The sequence below is a fragment of the Diadema antillarum genome, unplaced genomic scaffold (assembly GCF_040938485.1).
Source record: "Diadema antillarum isolate AM-2024a unplaced genomic scaffold, OU_Dant_1.0 scf00000196, whole genome shotgun sequence".
NCBI classification, from domain to species: Eukaryota; Metazoa; Echinodermata; class Echinoidea; order Diadematoida; family Diadematidae; genus Diadema; species Diadema antillarum.
The window spans coordinates 1,906,536-1,929,358 of record NW_027271085.1 but is presented as its reverse complement, the minus strand read 5'-3'; the positions used below and the strand labels follow the sequence as shown (position 1 = coordinate 1,929,358).

At 38.7% G+C, this 22,823-nt stretch overlaps 2 protein-coding genes across 2 annotated transcripts in view; one reads left to right on the top strand and one right to left on the bottom strand.

Annotated features, from left to right (window-relative positions):
- The first annotated feature begins 254 nt into the window (after positions 1-254).
- On the top strand, positions 255-9,971 carry LOC139723633 (uncharacterized). The gene is made up of 5 exons (XM_071634860.1): positions 255-348; positions 1,988-2,140; positions 3,199-3,291; positions 5,847-5,980; positions 7,194-9,971. Exons 1-5 carry the CDS (start codon positions 255-257, stop codon positions 7,515-7,517), a joined length of 798 nt encoding a protein of 265 aa, XP_071490961.1. The 3' UTR covers positions 7,518-9,971.
- Positions 9,972-16,237: 6,266 nt separating this feature from the next.
- LOC139723632 (prenylcysteine oxidase 1-like) overlaps positions 16,238-22,823 on the bottom strand; it is a 33,489-nt gene continuing 26,903 nt past the window's right edge. Inside the window, exons 2-5 of the mRNA XM_071634859.1 lie at positions 22,315-22,552; positions 21,127-21,304; positions 19,503-19,711; positions 16,238-17,031 (exon numbers count right to left, since the gene is read on the bottom strand). Coding sequence (XP_071490960.1) covers positions 16,238-17,031; positions 19,503-19,711; positions 21,127-21,304; positions 22,315-22,552 — 1,419 coding nt within the window. The remainder of the gene's footprint in view (positions 17,032-19,502; positions 19,712-21,126; positions 21,305-22,314; positions 22,553-22,823) is intronic.

Here is a 22,823-nt window from a genome sequence, read left to right as displayed (position 1 = left end):
GCCATTTTTTATCGATGAGGTTTTCTTCGCCTTCGGGCCGCGGGTAATGAAAATTCGACTCAATAATATCCTCATTAATCAGCAGTTAAACAGCACAATCATGCCGATAAGTGTAAAGATTTGTTCTGGAGATCGCCGAATCAGAAAGTTGCTGCCACTAAATCCAGAAGACATCGTAGGATTCTTTGAACTGAGTAAGTGTACGGTACCTGTTTTTCAGGTGTTTGTCATGAGTCGACTGTACAATACTGCTAATGCATGTGGAGCATGTGGAGCTGCAGCTAGAGTGCGTGCGACAGCGTTGCACCCAAAAGTACTTCTCCTACTATCCTAGTCTACAGACTACAGGTAGTTTTCTAGACTTAGAATCTAGTAGGTCCTAACGTTAGAAACTAAATCATCCCATTAAATTTAGAGTCTAACTGCTACAACGAGCCTTGGGCTTGGACCAAGCCTTCCTGAACTTGAAGCCTTGAGCCTGGGGACCACGCAAAATACTTCTTTATAAGCGAATTTTGTTTGGCAAGAGGAGTTCATATCATGTGCAAATGTACAAAACTACAATTGAAACCTTATCTACTGGTATGTTATGTGATACAATGCATATAGATCTATAGCCATAGAGTCTAGTGTTACTGTAGTTTTTAGATGATAACTATTTCTCTATTTGTGGTAGGTGTCTATACTTTACGTTAGATCTAGACTCTGTAGTCTAGTCCAGGTCTACAGAAATTACATTATCTTCTTGGATAATCGGTGTGCTCTCCCGATGTGCTCCGCTTGTAGTGGGTGCAACGCTGTCGCTTTTGCAATAGTATGTGTGTAGCTACTGTATAGTGTAGTCTGTAGCTAGTCTGTGCAGCTAGTCTGTTACTAGTGTTAGTCTGTTGGTCTGTTTGTTACTTTAATATTAGTCTGTAGTGTTGGTCTGTTACAAAAATGTGAAAGTTTTTGTTGAACTTGCTCTCATTTAATTCTTTCTTTCTACATCAATTTTGTTCTATCTTGGAACAAGTGATCCTTGGGCTTGGCCGGCCTTGGTAATACCAGGTGTGAGTTAATGAGGTCAAATGTCATCTAGGGGGTCAAAGGTCAAATGATAGGTCTGTTAGTCTGTTACAAAAATGTTAAAGTTTTTGTTGAACTTGCTCTCATTTTTTTATTTCTGCATCAATTTTGTTCTAACTTGGAACGATTGATCCTAGTTGGGTTAATATCAGATTTGAGTTGATACGGATATTGTCAATGGTCATCTTGGGGTCAAAAGGTTACTTGTTTTATTGATTGCAAAATCAGGCGAGACTTGTGCCGGCCATGGTTCGAGAACCACCTTGTTATTACAAAAAAGTTCTTGGTTTGAATGTTTTGAATGATAGGATTTGATAAATTTTATGGACATCTTCAGTAAAAATGTAGGGACAGCTTAAGCCCTAAGGGGGCCGCTCACTTGGTCTAGCCTATCCTGGTCTATCGAGGTAGGCCTTAATACTGTCACAGCCGGGTTCAAAAAATTGCATGGCTATGTAATTCTTTCACCTGGGGTGGCAGTAAGGCCTACCTCTAGACCAGAATAGGCTAGTCCAAGAGCTAGTCTCTAGGTCAATAGGGTTAGAGCACCAGCGAACGACTCCTTTAGGCCTAAGCTTTTCTACATTTTTACTGAAGAAGATGTCAAAAAAATTTATCAAAACCAGTCATTCCACTGGCATTAATCGGGGGGGGGGGGATAAAGTATGTGATAAATGAGATATGTGTCATTGTATTAACATCATATACTTAAAAAATTGTCAATGTCTTTCCCAAAAACACTGAAAATTGCCAGAATGTTCAAACACACTAGCGGTATAAAAGTTATAATGCTACTACAACTGTAGCTATTATCCTGTCATGAAACCATACAAACTGCAAAGTATACTTAAGTCATTTTTTATTACATTTGTAAATTGTAATAGTTTTTCTCTCCCCACCCCCCCCCCCCCCCTTACAGTCAGAAGAAAATTCAGCATCAGAGATGGCGAAGATCTTGTTTTAGTGGATGAACATGAAGGCTTTAGTATCGACGATGATGTATTGGGAGATATTGTGACCAGCCAGCCTGATGTTAGCCTCATGGTCCTGAAAGAAGATGAAGAATGGTCCAGTAAGTTTTTAATAAGAGCATTACATTTCTGGAGAAGTAAGCAGTATGCGAACAATTATAGGAATGTTCCTTTGAACATTCTCTGTATTTGCAAAAGGTGCTACTGGATACAGCCACTGTGTTAAAATGAACAATTCATTGCAAATTAAAGACAAAGGAAGCTAGTCTTCAGCATTGCAAACTTGCATTTTTGCAGAAATGTTTTCAATGCGATCATCTTGAAATTTGTTGGAAATTTCTATCTATATGTCCTACCCATTCAAGGATGGTATTTATTCATGAATGTACGGCTCACAGTTTCCTGGACCTACATGTGTCTTGAAGACACCTCAATATTGTGAATGTTTGATTTAAAAAACATTTTGGTGTGATGTTTGAGTTGAATGATACTGTCCAAAGGATTACATAAAAAAGAATCTACAAAAGTCTGGAAACTTATCATTGTTCATCGGTGTTGGGTATTACCAGGGAGGTGGCCATCTCCCTGGTATCACCAAGTCCCTGGCTGGTGTAAATTTACTCCTAATTCAAGAAGATCTAGTAATTGCAGTGTTTCTAGTATAGTACGCCTTTTCAATTATTTGTTGTGCCTAGCATTCTTATGCTATAAATGTATGATTACGTATTTCAAATCTGGGCGGACAACTCTGTCAAAGTTTACAACAGTAGCATATGACACGAGTGCTGTTTTTCCCATGGTTGGCCCCAGCTGATAAATACTGTGGGGTAAATACTGGTCTTTGCCGGATATTACCGTCTCGCTATTTATGATGAGAATGGGAAACACAGGGGAATAATCAATAAGTCATTTCATGAATTTTGTTAATAAAGGAATACACAAATCATTGTACATGAAGTATGATTAACCAAAATAATAATAATAATAATAATAATAATTTATGGCAGGAATTCATTCTTATTGCTGGGACAAATTTTTGCGCAACGTTTTCTGATCTATGTATCTGATACCATTTTTGCTGTGTACAAGAATTCGAAAATTGTAGCAGTCACTTGGGAAGGAATTGCTCCTATTGTAAATGTTTACTCCAATCATTCAGTGGCACTTGCTCGACAACTTCTGAAGCAGAATGGAAACTTGACAGTCATGGAGCTCCTGTCATCTTTTGACAGTTCTGACCAGAACAAAGAAGGTATTTTTGCACATTCCCTGGAATGCACCCTCTAATTTCATAAAGAGTCTGAAGTGTCATCAGAAGTTAAAATTAAACCAACCTTATCATTAAACATTCTAGTGATGGTCAATTTTTCATGGAGCATAATCACACTCCCACATAAACACAACACAAATGTGGGCCAGGAAGCTTATTTTCGAGTAGCCATACACAATTTTCCCCACCCTGAGAGGGGACTCCCTCCCGGATCATCCCCTCATCTAGTTATTTCACTCCATAGGATTTTTTTTACAAAAAACAATTTCCAATACTCTGAAAGTATATTGTACTCACTTAAATGTGCATCAGAAAAAGTTTATTTCTAAGATGCCAATTGCTAAATTTTCCCTACCCTTAGATGGGGCAGTCCCTTCCAAACCTTCCCCTGCATTTTACCCATCTAACTTTAACTTTTAACATTTTTAAGTCGTCCAAAGGAAAGACCTTATGCCGTCATATTTGTCCGTCTGTCTCTCCGTCTGTCTGTCAACAATTTGGTATCCACTTTTTCATCGATCTATATCTTGGCTCCGAGTTAACCAAACAAGTTCATATTTGGTATCGGTATCCTTTAGGACTTTCCTGATATTAAGCTCATTTTTGTGTTGAGGTTGAGCTTAAAGGCAAAGATCAAAGGTAATTCAATGTCACATGGGTTATATAAAACAAATGAAAATAGATCTTTCTCGCAATATCTCAAGAACGGTTTGGGCAAACAACTTCAAACTTGGTATATGTATACCTATGGAGGTGACAATGATCTTTGACCTCAACCTTTGACCTTGACCTTTGACCTTGATTAAACATGAAAATAGCTCTTTCTCGTAATATCTCAAGAAAGGTTTGGAGAAACAACTTCAAACTTGGTATATGTATACCTATGGACGTGGCAATGATCTGTGACCTCAAGCTTTGACCTTGACCTTTGACCTTTGCCCTTGATTATTTGTAGACAACATTTTGAATACTGTCCATATTGGCACGGTTTTCAATTACTCGACATTGGACGACTGCTTTGGACGTCGTCCATATTATTATACACTTGGCTTGATTTCTGCTATTCTGATGGCAGAACCCCTTCCCACACACTCCCCCTGCTTTGTCCCTTCACTCCCTCACTCAGTGCCCCCCCCCCCCCTCCTTTTTGTCTCACCTGAACAAAGTTCTGGCAGAGATTGACATAGTAATCACTTTTCCTGTTGCTGTGTTAGAAAAATGTTAAAGGCTTTTGTTGAACTTGCTCTCATTTCTCTATTTCTGCATCAATTTTGTTCAAACTTGGAACAAATAATCCTTGGGTATTACCAGATGTGAGTTGATGAGGATGATGAGGTGAAAGGTCATCTAGGGGTCAAAAGATCAAATGATGCGAGGCCATGTGCATCATTTTTAGCTCACCTTAGCCGAAGGTTCAAGTGAGCTGTTGCCATCCGTTTTTGTCTGCCGTCCCTTGTCCGTTGTGCGGTGTGCGTCATCTGTAAACTTTTATATTTTCATCTTCTTCTGCAGAACGAATGGTCGGCTTTTAGTCAAACTTGCAGAGAATCATTCTGTTGGGTAGAGTTGTTCAAATGATAACTGTAGCCCCATGGGGGCCCAGGGGGAGGGCCCCCAGGGTGCAAAATTCTCAAAATTTCAAACATCTTCTTCTCCAGATCCACAAGAAGATCAGTCAAGTTGTTTTGTGTGTAGATACCTTTATAAGTAAAGAATGAAAGTTGTTTATGACAACTCCTGTTGTGCCCCCTCCTTGGATTATTCTGTGTCAGTTTTCCTAAGAGTTTTCCCATTCAAATCTCAAAATAATTATATTGCTATAGCGCCCTCTAGACAACTACTGAAACTCCCCTTTAAATGAATGTTGAGTAAAAGTTGCCTTCAATGAGTTTGTACAGAAATTACCAATGAGATTGATAACTCAAAGTTTAATTCATGTCAAAATGAACAGAGCCCATGGAAGTACAAGAATTGTATATTTATTAAAGGAAAAAAAATATTTTAATCTTTTACAAAAAGGGAACAATTAAGCTGTGATCATTCAGAGCATTACAAGTTACATTTCAGTGATCACAGCAAGTTCCGAAAATGACCACAAATTACTCACTGGACCATCTCTTCATGCATGAATGATCAAGGTTTTTAATTATAGACAATCAATGACTACTAATCTGATACATGTGATTGTAATAAAGTATCTGCTCACCATGCACTTGTAAGATTTAGGAATAATCTGCATGTGTATTGTTACTAATTGTTTTGCCAGAGTGTCCAAATGGGGGGGGGGGGGGGGGGGGGGGGGGTAAATGATTTTACATGCAACTGGAGTAACTCAGTGAGTAATCATTTCAGGTGTTCACAGTGAGTTTGACTCTTCATTACAAGGTGAGTATTGATCGAAAACTCACAAAAAAGTGCATGTCCTACTTTTCTCCTACTTTTACTGAAATTTAGCTCCTATTTTTTTTCTCCTACTTTTTCACCATGATCTACTAGAAAGCCTGCTTGATTTTATTATTTTGCATTTTGAAATACAGGATGGAATTCTGGTACATCTGCCATCCTCCTCCTCTTGTGCCTGTTGCCTCCTGCAAGCCAAGGGAGGTCTAAAGCTGCCTCAGCAAAAGTATCCATTTCCTCAGCAATCTCAAGGATTATTCAGTTTCAGAAGGTATGTAGCTTTTCAGTATAAAAGTGGACTATAAATAAATAATGTTATTAGTACCCTCGTCACACCTTGCATGTTCTCACTGCATTCTAGAAAATGTTGCCAAAACTGACTAAATGTGTGTACACAGGGAGTAGATGTAGCAATGGTCTATCTAAGAATTTCATGAATGTGCTTAGACTGGCTTGGACTAAGAGGGTGCTCAAGAACTTTGGGCCTGTTCAAAAACTGAACCTATCCTAAGATTATTAGGAGTGACAATGCGCTAGAACGAGATGGACCTACTGCAAACAGGGTTGCCATACTTCAATCCTACTAGGAATATGTTTCAGCGTGACATTTTCACAGCCCTAAATGTAGAGTTATATCAATAAACAAAAGGTCAGTACTTTTTGCCTCGATATTGGAAATTGATTACAAATTTGCAGCAAGAAAATAATTGTGAAGGAAATTTTAAAATCCTTATTTTCACAGTGTCTCCTTTTGTGTGAGTTGAAATGACTCAACCATATTAGAAAGACTCTTCTCAATCAGATACTTAAAACCTGCTTTGAAAATACTTGCATTTTTTACCAGGCCTCTACAGCCTACCTCTATACGTTTATAAAATTTTCTGTGCAAAGTCCTGGTTGAAGAATGTAGCTACAGTGTATATCTCTGTTCAGTTCATTAACCATAAAGTGAATTGAGCGAGATACAAGTTATAGGGGAGACTACGCTGCACATGGATGTCACCATCATGCACAAGCCCTGTGATTTATGCACTTTTCCTATTTGCTCAAGAGTTATGATGGAGCATCACTTGCAGCCAAGCCTTGATAGTCTGCAACATGCAGCCTGAAGGCCACTGCATATCATACAAATCTTTGGTCGCACAACTTGCCGACTATCATTTTATGAAATAAACAGTGCGTATATTCTGTTTTATTTCAGATCTTAAGTCGCTGAGTTGTGTGACAGAAAGTCATATCGAATGCGGTGGCCTTTAGTCTAATCAGGCCTCTTAAATTGAGAAAAAAGTCAGAAAACGTTGTGCTACTTTGCACATTGCAGACATTTTCCACAAAACATCCAGATCCCCCCACTATATATGTATGTATGTATGATGATGGTAACAGTGATGATAAAGATAGAGTTTTGATAGAATTAACAAGTGGGAAAAGGGTAACTGCTAGTTTCATCGTTTACTAGTACATGTAATTTGTTTCAAACACAGAGTGGAGGGAGCATTCAAGATTTTCTGGATGGCACCAAACAGACCCAGAGCCAACCGTTCCTTCTTGGAATTGGAAATTCTAAGGCCTGTATCAGCAGTTACTTGCTCATTGTCGATCACAAGGCCATTCCATGTGGTGCCCGTACGGTGGAAGGAGCAGTAGATGAACTCTTCAAGACGCACTTTGTCTTTGGCTTGCATTACTGCCAGTCTCTTCATCAGTTCTGGACCTTCATCCAGACAGCTGTTTTCGAGATTGATGTTGGAGTTTCCCGCGAATCACCGAGAGTGCGTGAACTAAGATCCAAATTATTCACACCATGATTTGCTTCAAATGCAAGAGAAATTTTGCAATACCAAAGTTGGTGCAACATTTAAGATTAAGTCATGGACTAAGTGAAGGAGGAAAAGAGGTGTTAATCTGTGGACAGGGAGCTTGTGCAAGAACATTTTATTCTTTTCGTGGATTTCGAGGGCATTTGCAGACTCACCTTAAATCTGGTTTGCCAGATAATCAAGAACAGTTTACTGAAAATGAGAAAGCTGGTGAATCATTCGAAGAGAGCTTTGCAGGAAACAGTAATGATAATGACGACAGTGATCAAGATCAGGATATAAATGCAGAAGATGACATTTTATCCGCTGAAGATTTGAATAGGCAGTGTGCAAAAGTAATTTCAAAATTTTCAGCAAACAGTGCAAACTCTGGAAAAGTTGTAAATGACATCGTGGAATCAACCAGTTTGATTGTAGGTGATGTAGTAAAAAGTGCATCAGCGGCAGTTAAGGCTACTTTCTTGAAACATAAACTGCCCATTGAGTCCGAAGCTTATAGAGAAATACAGACGCATTTTGCTATGCTTGAAAAGCCATTTGAAAATTTGAACTCAGAATATAAGCGGATGAAATATTGTGCAACACTTGGACTTGTTGAACCACAAGAAATAAAGTTAGCATCCGGTATGAAAGTCGTCTAAATAAAAGAAGTAAGCAGTATGAACAGATTGCTATTGAAGATACCTTTGTTTATATACCCATTTTAGAATCTTTAAAGCAACTTTTGAGCAATGAAGATATATTGCATTTTGCTACTCATGACCATAGGAGCACTGATGGTGTAATGAGAGATTACTGTGATGGTGCACAATTTGAGAAAATCCCTCTTTTCCATGAAGATGAAAATGCCCTACAAATTCACTGTTTTTATGATGACTTTGAAACTGTAAACCCCATCGGTTCAAAAACAAAAATTCACAAGTTAGGTGCCTTTTATTTCATTTTGAAAAATCTGCCACCAAAGTATAATTCTATTCTTTCCAATATCAATCTTGTAGCTCTGTGGTATGCTGAAGATGCCAAAAAATATGGATTTAATGCTATTCTCAAGCATATTGTGAAAGACATTAACATTCTGTCAACAGTTGGCATTACTCTTCCTAATGGCATTGTGAAGAGGGGAACCATTACTCAAATTAGTGCTGATAATCTAGGTGCAAATGCCCTGTTTGGTTTTGTACAGAGCTTTTCTGCTAATTATTACTGTCGATTGTGTGTGACAAGCAAGGAAGAGGCGCAGAACACATTAAAAGAGGTGTTAATGGAAATGCGCACCAGGCAGACTTATGAGCAACATTTACAAGAAGCTGAAGCTCAAACTACACTGTCACATGTGTTTGGAGTTAAACAAAAAACTGTATTGAATGATTGTATTTACTTTCATATCTTGACAAATTTTTCACTTGATATAATGCATGATCTGTTGGAAGGCATAGTTCAGTATGAGCTGAAACTTGTACTAGAATATTCATCTATGAAAGGCAACCACCACTCTTGACCCATGATGAACTGAATCAGAGAGTTGCCAGCCATTGCTTAAACCGTACAGATAACAAGAACAAACCATCCTACATTAAACTGAGAACAGCTGGCAATGATGTGGGTCAAAAGGCAATGCAGGCTTGGTGCTTGATAAGAAATCTTCCATTCATCATAGCTCATGACATTGAAGAAGGAAACGTCTACTGGGAACTGCTGCTAAGATTACTAGATTGTATGGATATTATTTTTGCTCCCCAATTAACAGCAGGCTTGATAGCCCAGTTGTCTGTTCTCACTGAAGAACATCACACACACTTTCAAAAAACATTTCCTGCCAATAGGTTGTTGCCAAAGCATCATTTCATGGTGCATTATGCTACATGTTTGAGAGAAGTTGGGCCACTCGTACATGTATGGTGTATGCGGTACGAAGCGAAACATCACTATTTTGGCCGTGTTGCAGAATCTGTATGTAATTACAAAAACATATGTAAATCACTTGCAAAGAAACATCAGACAGCACTAACGTTCCATCTTCAGTCAAACCATCCTTTGGAGTGTCTCGAGGTTGGGCCAGGTACTTCACTTTTATTGTCAGATTTAGATGAAAATATTAGACAGACTGTGCAAGAGAAACTCCAAGTAGAGGAACTCTCTTCTGAAGTCTTTGATGCCAATTGGGTTAAAGTGTATGGTACACATTATCAGTTGTCTCTTTTGGTCTGCCATGATGTCGATGAGCTTCCACTGTTTGGTCAAATAGAGCATATCATTGTACACAACAATGACATTTTTTTTGTACTTCTCTTGCTAGATACATTGCATTATAATTCACACTATCATGCCTTTACAGTAGAAATAAGTTTTCCACGTGGTCATGTTGTCAAGAATCAAAAGGAACTTGTTGACTACAAACCACTAGATTTAATGACAAATTTGTCAAACACAGACTCGAGGAAGTACGTGGCACCAAGGCATGTTCTTTTCAAGTAATTTAGACCTGTAGAGCCGATGTTATGTATGGTTTTGGTAAATGGGAACAAAATGTTCAAAAATAACTTCAATCAATAAGATATTGTGGACTCTTGTTAACCCTATGTAGCCCGGGCTATATTTATCTGTAGCCCCCCCCCCCCCCCCCAGATCTTGGCCGCCGATCATTAATTTAATCTTAAAGAATGCTAATTTTTGGTACATTTTTCCTTTTGAACATCTGACCAAGTGTGCACTGAAAAATTTTATGATATTTTTGTAATGTAATATATGTAATATTTTCCATCTTTTTTTCTTTCGGGAAAAGCAAATTTATGATGCATGTGCATGAAAGCCAAGGATTTGGAAATGCACAGATTGATTTGTTGTTGCTTATTTCCTGGAGGAAAAAGAGAAAGGAAAATGCATGTTTTGATGTACAAATAGCTTTTTGTTGACTTGAATGACAAATTTGTCAAACACAGACTCGAGGAAGTACGTGGCACCAAGGCATGTTCTTTTCAAGTAATTTAGACCTGTAGAGCCGATGTTATGTATGGTTTTTGTAAATGGTAACAAAATGTTCAAAAATAACTTCAATCAATAAGATATTGTGGACTCTTGTTAACCCTATGTAGCCCGGGCTATATTTATCTGTAGCCCCCCCCCCCCCCCCCCCCCCAGATCTTGGCCGCCGATCATTAATTTAATCTTAAAGAGTACTAATTTTTGGTACATTTTTCCTTTTGAACATCCTGACCAAGTGTGCACTGAAAAATTTTATAATATTTTTGTAATGTAATATATGTAATATTTTCCATCTTTTTTTCTTTCAGGAAAAGCAAATTTATGATGCATGTGCATGAAAGCCAAGGATTTGGAAATGCACAGATTGATTTGTTGTTGCTTATTTCCTGGAGGAAAAAGAGAAAGGAAAATGCATGTTTTGATGTACAAATAGCTTTTTGTTAACTTGAATGACAAATTTGTCAAACACAGACTCGAGGAAGTACGTGGCACCAAGGCATGTTCTTTTCAAGTAATTTAGACCTGTAGAGCCGATGTTATGTATGGTTTTGGTAAATGGTAACAAAATGTGCAAAAATAACTTCAATCAATAAGATATTGTGGACTCTTGTTAACCCTATGTAGCCCGGGCTATATTTATCTGTAGCCCCCCCCCCCCCTCCAGATCTTGGCCGCCGATCATTAATTTAATCTTAAAGAGTACTAATTTTTGGTACATTTTTCCTTGTGAACATCCTGACCAAGTGTGCACTGAAAAATTTTATAATATTTTTGTAATGTAATATATGTAATATTTTCCATCTTTTTTTCTTTCGGGAAAAGCAAATTTATGATGCATGTGCATGAAAGCCAAGGATTTGGAAATGCACAGATTGATTTGTTGTTGCTTATTTCCTGGAGGAAAAAGAGAAAGGAAAATGCATGTTTTGATGTACAAATAGCTTTTTGTTAACTTGGTTGAGGAAAAAAAAATGAGAAAGAGACTCAAGACAACCAAGTACCTACATGGGTATTTCTTTTCATATGGGTACCAGGAGTAATTGTGTGATATCATGTGATGTCATGTTCATGTTACACATGAAACATTTAGGGGCTAATTGTGAATGAACATGTTACCAAAGAAATATGCGAGTGTTTGTGAGTGTAATGATTATTGGCTTTTATCTTAGGTATAACACAGTACAAAACAGCTTAGTTTCATTACGTATTAACCAATTTGAGGTCATACTTTGGTACCCATATAAATAGAAATACCCACATGCATATTTTTTTGCCTTTAACTACTTTAGTATACAGGGTGGCTCCCAAATTGGGCAAAACTTTGTACATTTTAACATTTTCTTCTCTTGATCCAGATGTAGAATACAAGTTGTATTCTTTAGGTGTAAGTTGTGTATTGTTCATCATGATAATTCCTTTTTCCAGTTTCTTGAATAAACAAGAACCAAGTTTTGTTTGTCAAGATAATTTGGTTTGTTCCTTTTCCCTTCTCTATGTGTAATGTGTAATGAATTTCTGTGTTTGATTCTAATGCATTGATAGAGTGAGTTGGATTGAATTGTTGGTGCTAAATCGTTGGTTTTTGTTTTAACAACAATTTGGGGTTGAATTCTGCATATCACTGTTGTTAAAATAATGGTGTTAAATTTTATCACCGAAAATAGAATTGAATTGCAACACCAAAGATTGGTGTTGGAATCTTTCTTTTTTTTTTTCTTTTTAACACCAAAAATAGAATTGAATTGCAACACCAAAGATTGGTGTTGGAATCTTTTTCTTTTTAATACCACAAATAGAATTGAATTGCAACACCAAAAATTGGTGTTGGAATCTTGTTTTTTACACCAAAAACAGAATTAAATTGCAACACCAAACATTGGTGTTGGATTTTTTTTTAACACCAAAAACAGAATTAAATTGCAACACCAAAGATTGGTGTTGGACTCTTCTTTAACACCAAAAACAGAATTGAATTGCAACACCAAGAGTAGGATTGAATTGTTTAATTCCAGAACTTGGTGTTAAATAACACCAACCGGTGTTTTCCGATATAGATACCGGGAAAGTGTTAAAATCAACACCCATGGTGTTGGATTTAACACCATTGTTTTTGCAGTGTACCTAAATAGCCCAGCCTAGTTAGGGTTAAAATAAAAGGCTCAGACCACCTAATGTTTTCTTTTCAGATCTGAACACCAGCTCAACATTTATTTGCACGGAATGGATTTGTGAAACATGTACTTTCATCCTGAAGGCACATCTTTTGCCAGTTCTCCACACCAGCCAGTGGCGGATCCAGAGGGGGGGCGCAACCGGCGCACGCCCCCCCCTTTAATTTTCGTCAAAAACAAATGAAATAAAAAGAAAAAAATGAAATGAAACCTGGAAGTGGCACCAGAAATATTAGTCACGCCCCCCCCTTTACAGAATTCCTGGATCCGCCCCTGCGAGCCATGATATTTAACTTCCTACTGGTGTAAATCTATTTAGTCCGTTTAGATTTCTTTGATTTCATGACTGCTATTGTGGATTACTCTGTGATAAATACTCAGTTATACACCTGCCCCACAGTACTGCAATTGGAATCCCTTCCGACATGTCAAAGCGCTTAACCCTGTATCATCACATCTTCATATTTTTTTTCCTTTCTTTCTCTAGTTTTTAGTCATTCATACTTTCAATCGTTTTTTTTTTTGGGGGGGGGGGTGGGGGAGAGAAGGGGCACAATCTCCCAAGTAATATGTGGCTAACCACTATCACCATTTGTGCTGAATTTCATCCGATTACTGTAAAAAATATTATATCATCGTGCATGCAATTTTTCGCACTCAGCCATGTAAGATGAATGTAGTGCGTTTCTATATCTGGAGAAGCAAGACAACAATACGTGGAACATTACAGTATACAATGTATTATAATGTTACATCATAGCATGCTTTTATATTTGGCATAGTTTCTGCTTGGGTGACATGCGCCCAATTTGAGCACTGCAAATTGTCCATTGTCACAGTTGTTTAAAACTTTGAACTCAGCAATTCTTCCTCTGATCTTTCTGTCTGCATATGATCATGGGTATGTCAAAAACTTTACTGTCAAATAGGGTGTTGTGCAACCCTGAACATGGGGGCCAAGATAAACTAGAAATATCACTTAAGGTGATTAATACCCCCGCCCCATGACGACAGTCTTACCCAAGGAATGATCTTTCCTTGATCTTCTGCCATTTAAATGCCGTTACCATGGCAACGCAGCTTCCGACACGTCCGAAAAATATGTCTTGCAGATCTTCCCACCAAGACTATTGTGTGTGCCACATTTCATAAGCTTTTGTCAAAAACTGAGGAAGTAGTTCAATCCACAAGATCTTTCCTTGATCTTCCGCCATTAATATGCCGTTACCATGGCAACGCAGCTTCCGACACGTCCAAAAAATATGTCTTGCACATCTTCCCACCAAGACCAATGTGTGTGCCACATTTCATGAGCTTCAGTCGAATACAGAGGAAGTAGTTCAATCCGCAAGATCTTTCCTTGATCTCCTGCCATTTATATGCCGTTACCATGGCAACGCAGCTTCCGACACGTCCGAAAAATATGTCTTCCACATCTTCCCACCAAGATCAAGGTGTGTGCCACATTTCATAAGCTTTGGTCAAAAAACTGAGGAAGTAGTTAAATCCGCAAGATCTTTCCTTGATCTTCTGCCATTAATATGCCGTTACCATGGCAACGTACTTTCGGGTACTGTAAAAAAATGCGTCTTGCACATCTACAACCAATGGCACACATCTGTACCAAGTTTCATGGAAATTGGGCAAAAACTGAGGAAGTAGTTTGCACCACAAAATTTTCCATCATTTTGGCTCATAATATGTGAGCTGTTACCATGGCAACATACTTTTTGTCAGTGTCAAGAAATGTGTCATGCTGACCTATATCCTAAGACAAACATTCAATATGAATTCCATGAGAATTGGAAGAACACTGATGAAGCAGTTTTGCCATGAAGCATTTTGCCCTATATTTTACCAATAACATGCCGTTACCATGGCAACGCACTTTTTGCCACTGCGGAAATATGTGTCTTGCACATTAACATATTCAGATGAACATCTGTACCTAATTTCATAAAAATTGATCAAAAACTGTGGGAGGAGTTCGCGACGCAAGATTTGTACCCATTTTTGCCCATAATATGCCATTACCATGGCAACGTACTTTTGGGCACTGTCAAAAAATACGTCTTGCACATCTACAACCCAAGGCACACATCTGTGCCAAGTTTTATGGGAATCGGTTGAAAACTGAGGAAGTAGTTCGCGACGCAAGATTTGCAACGGACCGACCGCCCGCCCGACCGCCCGACCGTCCGCTGATTCCTATATACCCCCTTCAAACTTCATTTGGCTGGGGTATAATGACAAACCTTATCTGAACTTCCTAGAAACAAGTTGCCTGTTTCACCATGTAACAATTCCTTTGAAACCCCTTCAAAGTTTGTTCCGAACTGTTAGACCAAACAAAATGTTTCTTCATGAATATCAAGATTCAGCGCACATGATATAAAGTCAGGCAGTTGACTGTAAGGACTGTAAAAATCCCAGTCATTGATGAAATACACAGTGCCTGCATCTTTGTTGTTGCTGTTATTTGTCTTTGTTTGCTTTGTTGTTGTTGTTTTTCTTCTTTACCACACGTCTGGATTAAGAAATTAAGTTTTCTGCCGATGTAAGGAACACTTTCAGTGTGTTCAGTTTGGTTGGTAAAAACATCTTTTTCAAGGATGTAAGCACTGGATGGGAATCAAACTGGGGTGCTCTGATTGGGAGTCAAGAGTCTTGGATCTACTATGCCACAGTGCTCTAAGAGTATCATTTGACCCTTCTCTAACTGGCCTTTAAAAAGCACTGTCATATTTGTCTTTTCATTGTTATTTTCTTTTTCTTTTTGAGTGTGCCTCATGCATTCTACTGTATCAATCTCTTAGTCCATAAATTACACATGGAATGTCATTATGTGAGAAATTAGTTACTGAGGTATTAAGATTGACACTGAGGTAATCAATATATTACTAAGATTTAAGCACAAGGAAAATATTCTGGAGTTCTTCATATTTTGTGATGATGAGAAAAACAAAACAAAAATAGAAACTACAAGGACTATTGACAGGGATCACCACGTATCTAAATACATACAAAGAGTGAAATGATGAAAATAATATAATACATTTGACAAGCTATATATGTTTGAAATATATTGCCTCTCGAATTTTCTGCATAGTCTAGTGCTTAGTTTCTTTTGACCAGATATAATTCCTCCTTTTTTGTTTTGTTTTTGTTTTTGTTTTTGTTTTTTTGCAAATTGTGCATTGCCACTTGACTCTGCATTGTTTCATACATGCAATATTAGTAAAGATTTTCTACAACCATTAATTATGGTAACATTCAAATGTAAACTAAGATGAATTGCACAAGTTTTATAAAATCCCCCTCCAACTGCATGAAGAGTTCACTCTGAGGGAAAGCTTTTGATTCTTCATTGTCATAATTACCTGAACACACTTCTTTATTTTATGATTTTGAAACACAAAATGAGCTAATGAACAAATGTATTTTAAAGATTAATGGAGAGATTTGAGCATTTATTAAAATATCAAGGGGGGGGGGGGGTGTGGACATCATACTGACCAATGTAGAAAATGGGAAAATAAGAGTAATAGGATTAATTCATAATTCTTGTTTGATATTGCTAGTGCCATGCTGACCCGTCGTGGACTCTCCTTTCCAATACTGGTGAGCTAAATTTGCAGAATTACGACCTCCAATCACCGCCATTTCCATTGCACTTGCCGCCCACTCTATGGCGTTCGGATAGAACAGCCCCTCTGAGAGAACAAAGGAGGGGAAGGAGTTGTGGTGATGGTAGTAAGGGTAAGCCAGCCAGTCCCTATACGATTCCACTGAGTGTGATTCAAAAATTGTGTCCAGTTGAGATGCACTCAGCACCTCGGTGGAGAAGACCTTGTACACCTGATTAGACTCGTTGAAACTGCTGGCGTGGAAGTCTACAGGATAGTTCTTTGACACTGTCCTGACGTTGAGTGGGATGTCTATGTTGGTGAGGATCTCTGCAGGGAGGTCACCTTTTGGCCCCACGCCAAACGCTGATGGCCTTGTACTGCCCTGAACCATTGTAGCAACAGTGTGGCGATACTGACCCCTAAAATTGGAGATGGGATGGTCGAATCCCACGAACTGGATGACAGAGGTGCGGGCCTCCGGCTCGATGGGGGTTGCGACAAGGACGATGTCGTAGTCCCCATCCTCGTCGTTTCCATTCCCTGCCTGTGTCACCACAAAGGAAGGTCTGCCAGCATTACTCTCAACCCTACACTCCACAGACGCAACCTGAGCCCTGATGAGAGTTGCGCCGGATCTCTTCAAGAGTTCCTGCGGTACTTTCTTGTTGCCGCCCTCTATTGCCCAGAGACCGGGCATTGCTCCAGCGAGAGACACCATGCCTGTGAGGTGGAATTAAATATGGAAACAGGTAGTGAGTTCAATTTCACACAAAGATCATGAGTTGTTAGCAGTGTATACCTGGCCAAGCAAACAGTGATATGCACTTTTTATGTGGCATGTATCTTAGATACAGTGGAATCTTTGTAAATCACAGAGTATGCTTGGAAAAGAATGATACTCCCATAATGTACATGTGTATACATGAACATCACCATGAATCTGACATTCTCGCAGTATATGTGACCGTGCACCTCAAAACCAACATACAGTCGCACACACTTATTTTGCATGAGGACTGAAAATAAGTGAAATGGGTCAACCTAGCCGAACTTGACTTTTTCATACTTTCTGAAAGAGCGGGTCTTCTTTTACATTATGCTAATATTTAGTGTCATAAAACGGGCAGGAAAGTGTTTTTTTTTTTTTTTTTTTTTTTAGCAGTTTATCTCGAACATTTTTGGTAGAATAGTGTGATTAGGTGTGTCTTTATAATCCCTTTTTCATTTCTGAAAAACCTTGTCCACACTCTTCATTTTCAACTCTAATAACTTTTCAAAGGATAGTGCTACTGCTTTGAAAGTTGGCATTAATTATGGACAGAATGTGTTAATGAGGCATGCTTGATTTCAGTTTAATCTGATTATCCTTTCATTGTTGTTACTCTTGTGATTTACTTCCTGTTTTTTGTCCCATTCATCGCACAGCCAGCACGGTTTGGTAAAGATTAAGCGCTTGAATAGACACTGTACTTCAGAGCTTCTTTTCTCAGTTCATGCTTTTCCTGAGTTTGTGCCTTCTTTCCAATATTTAGATAGGTTAGGAGAGTCAATTGGATTTGAGTTATACATCATTTTAAACCTTAAAGTCTGCTCTTTCAGAATATGTTCTTAACTAAAAATTCATGTCTGGCGACTTTTTGTTTGTTTTCAGGTGCAGGGTCACATATTGAAAGTATACATGACCTTTGCCCTCAATATTTGAGAGACACAAATGGTGGCAATTAGGGCTTGTAGAATCAGACAGACAAGAGTAAGGTGAGATGGGGATTGAGTCAAAGAGCTGGAGAATGGTATGAATGACGAAAGACAAACAGCAATCACATGAGAGGCTTACTCCCCCCCCCCCCCCCCTGATGATAACATTTCCACTTGATCTTTGTTCTGATTGAAATGCAGGAACAAAATGTAGGTAAGATAGTTCTGCAAATCTCTCCATACACTTTGCACATTCTGCCTCAAAGCCTTATAGACAGAGTTCAAATCCTGCCTCAAAGGCCCACTCATCAAGTGTGCCTTTCGATGCACATGCAAGTAAAATTGAACAGAATGCTCTACTTTACACAACTGCATAGCCTCACAATACAAAATGATTGATTATGACAAAACTATGATATTCTGGGTTCACTCTATGACCTGCAGACAATTTACATAAAGGGAAGGAATGATTTCCGTGGCATATCACATTGCAATTTGCTCTGCATTTTGACTATACACAGAACTTCATAATAGAGTGTAAAAATTTCATATCATAGAATAAAAGAAAATTTTGCTCAAAATGTATGTCTGTTGCCCGAAACTGCTTTAAATTCAATTCTGAGAAAGGAAGATATTCCCTGGACTAAAGTGACTGTTTGCCTAATTAGGATATTTTGCTCACATGTGAAACTAGTCCACTTCCTGGACTGTATTTCGTATGCAGTGTACCCACGTACGTACGGACGTACGTTGATGGTGTCTGTATGTACACTGTATTACACAAGATCACCCCTCCTGAATTCGGGAGTACCAATTGGTGGAGTGTCGCAATCAGCGGTTGGGCGCATTGTGTGGGTGCATGCATGTGTATGCGTGTGTTAGTGGGGAATGCGGACGAGTAAAATCATCCAGTATCTGGACTAATGTGAAACCCAGTCAACACCAATTGATAAATTGCCAAATGGCACAGTAAAATGAAAGATTCTCTCTTAGATTCCATTCCTCAAGCATATAGCATGCATTACCTGGTAATTGTATGGCAGTGTCCCAGAACGGTTTTTGAAGTAAATTCCGCGGGGTTTTTTGCTGTTGTTTTTGTTTTTTGTTTGTTTCTTTTGTTGTTGCTGTTGCAGTTGTGTACATGATGTATGTGGTAGTCATAACTCTCAGACCTGGACAATAACATTATACCTATGTTGTACTGACCATTTGCAATAACAAATAATCATAGCTTTAACATAGAATCTAATCACAGCAAAGACTGGAGTTTTCTCTGCAGCTCTGCACACTGCATGTCTAACATACATTTTTCTTTAAAAAGTTATGTGGTTCTGAAAAAAAAAGAGAGAGTTTTTCAAGTACTCATGCACTGTAGTCTTAGAATAATGTGGCACAAAGGGAGTAATACACCGTGTCACTCATGAAGTCATAAACCTATTTTGTAACATTTCATCACAGGTGGTAGTGGGCACACAACCCCAGTGTTCTTGACCCACCTGCAAATCCCATCATGTCCGGATTCTGCCCGTAGTTTGCTCTTGTTGCTACGGCAAGTAGCTCGTCGATGAAGCGCCGGGAGAAGCCCATCTCCTCCAGGACCGAGCTGATGGGAACTCTGAGCCACGTCACAAACTTCTCATCCATAGCTGCCATGACGTCCTCTATGGTTTCATAGGCATTCCCTTCATCCTGCAGCTCATAAATTCTACAAAAATGGCCGGTTGGTGAAAAATAAAAGAACAGTCTAGACTCTGAAACTACATCAAAACTACTCCATGGTGTATTTACAGATGTTTATGGGAAATATGTCTTTAGCAAAATCAAACAGTCCTCAAAGGGTTAAACTCTATTGCAAAATTTTTACATGGTAGGATATTTTGTAACACAACTGACCTACACACATTATGCACCACATGTGATACCTGGAACATTTTCTACATCACTGCTCCTAAAGTTAGAATTTCCCCATTTAACAATTACTGACACAGTATTAGAAGTAAAGTGGAACCTAAGGTCGGATAATCAGTGCAGTGAGATAGGGGATCGTAACGAGCCAATTGGGTAGCTTCCATTCCTTCTACATTCTTGCATTGTCATTCCTGAGATGAGACACATGACTGTGTAGATAGTGAGCACTGACACCCTTTCTTTGCTATTGGCACACATTTTGGGAAGTAGTGAATGTCTGAATGCATGCTATTCTAGATGGATGTTCATGTGAATGTACATGTTTGTTAATTATGTTAGAAATAATGTGTAACCTATGAGTTTGTGTAGTAGGAAGTTTGTGTGAGTTTGAAATCATCCTTTTTCCCGTAATTATTAGATTTAAAAAAAAAAAAAAATCATGGAGAGATCGTGTCCAGATAATTGAAAGATGCGGATAAAGGAGGCTGGATAGGAGAGGTTAGACTGTAATAGTACTGTCTCTATACATGTGACTCACTTTTTTTCCTTTCTGAAATTACCACTAGCATCAATTTACCCATCGAACTTTATCAAATTTTGAAATCTTCACCAATATCCCCACATATGAACCCCCGATACTTCCATTGTAACAGTTGGTAGCCATCTTTGTGATTATATTCAATCTCTGAAGTGTTGAAATAAATTGTAACCCATAACAATTCCGTTTCAGACATCAAATCTCAGAAAACTGCAAATCATATTGATTTTCCTGCAAGATAGAAAACATGCACAATGACCAAACGAAGAACTTTATGTTATGGTATTACAGAAGAGGGAAAATTTTGAATTTGATAAACCGTAGCACTGTTATTCACTCAAACGTTAATCCTTGTAGACCCAAGAAGTACCATTGTGTCAGACTTGATGAAACCTTGCACTTATCTCATTGGTTTCTTTGAAAATTGAAAATTTTAAGCAAAGTTCTGTGTGATGATTTTCTCTGCGTGTGTGCATCGAGTGTTCAAAATAAAGTGGGACAAATCACCAGTGTTTGCATTCCATAGATATAGAGTGGATAACATCAGGTACCCGGTAATGAAATTAACTTTGTTGGAACTGGAATTTTGTTATAACTGTGTTCATTAAAACGAGAGTGCAATGTATTAGGATTTGAAGTGGTAAGTCATTTGGGATGATGCATCCTGCCCACACCTCTCAAACTTTTCCAGCAGTCCATCAATGGTCCAGTTCATTCTGAAGACATCAAAGCCGTATCGCCATTGCAACCGCAAGAGAGTGATTACGGACCAGGAGCTATCCCTGAAGAGGAATTCCTTTCCATTGTAGACTCCCATGGTCTGTTCTGCTGGCTCACTTTTCGCTTTAAAACCTGCAGAACAATGCAAGAAATATCAGTTCAGCTGGGGATTATGTAGTAACTTTAACCCGTTGAAGACGGGCTGATTTTGCTACAATTAACACACATTTCCCAAAGACCCCTGCCCGAGTACACTCAAGACTCATCCTTAACGGGTTAAGGGAGCGTACATTATTCACAAGTTCACCCTTTAGATAATTTCCTATTATATATAACATCTATAGGACAAACATGTCATATTTGTCTTTACTAATGGCAGGTACACCCAATGTAGTATTACATTATGATCACACCACAAATACCATCTCGACATTACAGGGTCACGAAAGTATTTGCCAAAGAAAATCCTTTTGAAATTTGAGGAGCTGCTGCCACACAGTGGATGAAATCACTGGCTCTTTGTACAAAAGTCTTAAGGGGTTGAGGACGGTTCGATTTTGCTACAACACGCATTCTCCATAGATGCTTGCCCGAATATACTTGGGATTTGACCTCAACAGGTTAAGTGCACCTCCTTTTGCAGCAATACTAGTTCTATACGGAAAGATCCATACTCTATGCAATTTGTCTAGACCTTTGTAAGAGGATAAGATGCTTCCTGTTGCAGGGTTACTTGCTTCAAATTAAATCTTTTGCTTTTTTTTTTTTTTTTTTTTTTTTTTACACAGAATGAATCCAAATTCACTATCTGATTCATTGAAATGTTTTCCGAAACTTCAGCAAGTTAATTCTTTGCACATAAACTTTCCACTTGCAATGCATGGCTGCACACTAACCTAATTTTCTACTGGTCCGACCTGTCTAGTTGGACCAGTAGGTGCCCAGTTTTTCCATGTTTTACTGGTCCATTCCTGAAAAGTTACTGGTCTGACAGTGATATTTACTGGTCATGGACCATCACACCAGTGCCAGTGTGAAGAACTGGGTTATGCAGAAAAACAGAAGAGACACAGAAACAAGTATTTTGAAAGACACACGGGATGATTTTATAAAATAATGAAGAAGGAAGCTCTGATATTTACCAAACTCCTTCACAAAATTCTTCATGTAATAATTCCGCGGATGCAGGATGGAGCCTCCCAGCTCATATTCATCTCCCCCTACAGCAACAGTTGCTAGGCGACCACCGATCTCGCCCTTCTCGTACAGGGTGATGGATGCTGCATCCCCAAAGAGTTGTCTGATATAGTAGGCACTCGATGTTCCCCCGAGCCCGTGTGGAGCCGGGAAATGTGCAAACGCCGGGAAATGTGCAAACGCCTGGAAATGTGCAAACGTCTCGCCGGGAAATGTGCAAACGCCGGGAAATGTGCAAACGTCTTGCCGGGAAATGTGCAAATCTCTAAATTTCATCAACGGGAAATGTGCAAACGTGACGCCGGGAAATGTGCAAATGTTCAATTTTGCCGGGAAATGTGCAAAACGTCGCCGGGAAATGTGCAAACCATTCATCTCACCTATATTATGTAGAGATGGAAGAGAAACTCTCAATCAAAGCTGCGCACGACCCATTACCATCTTTACCACCTGT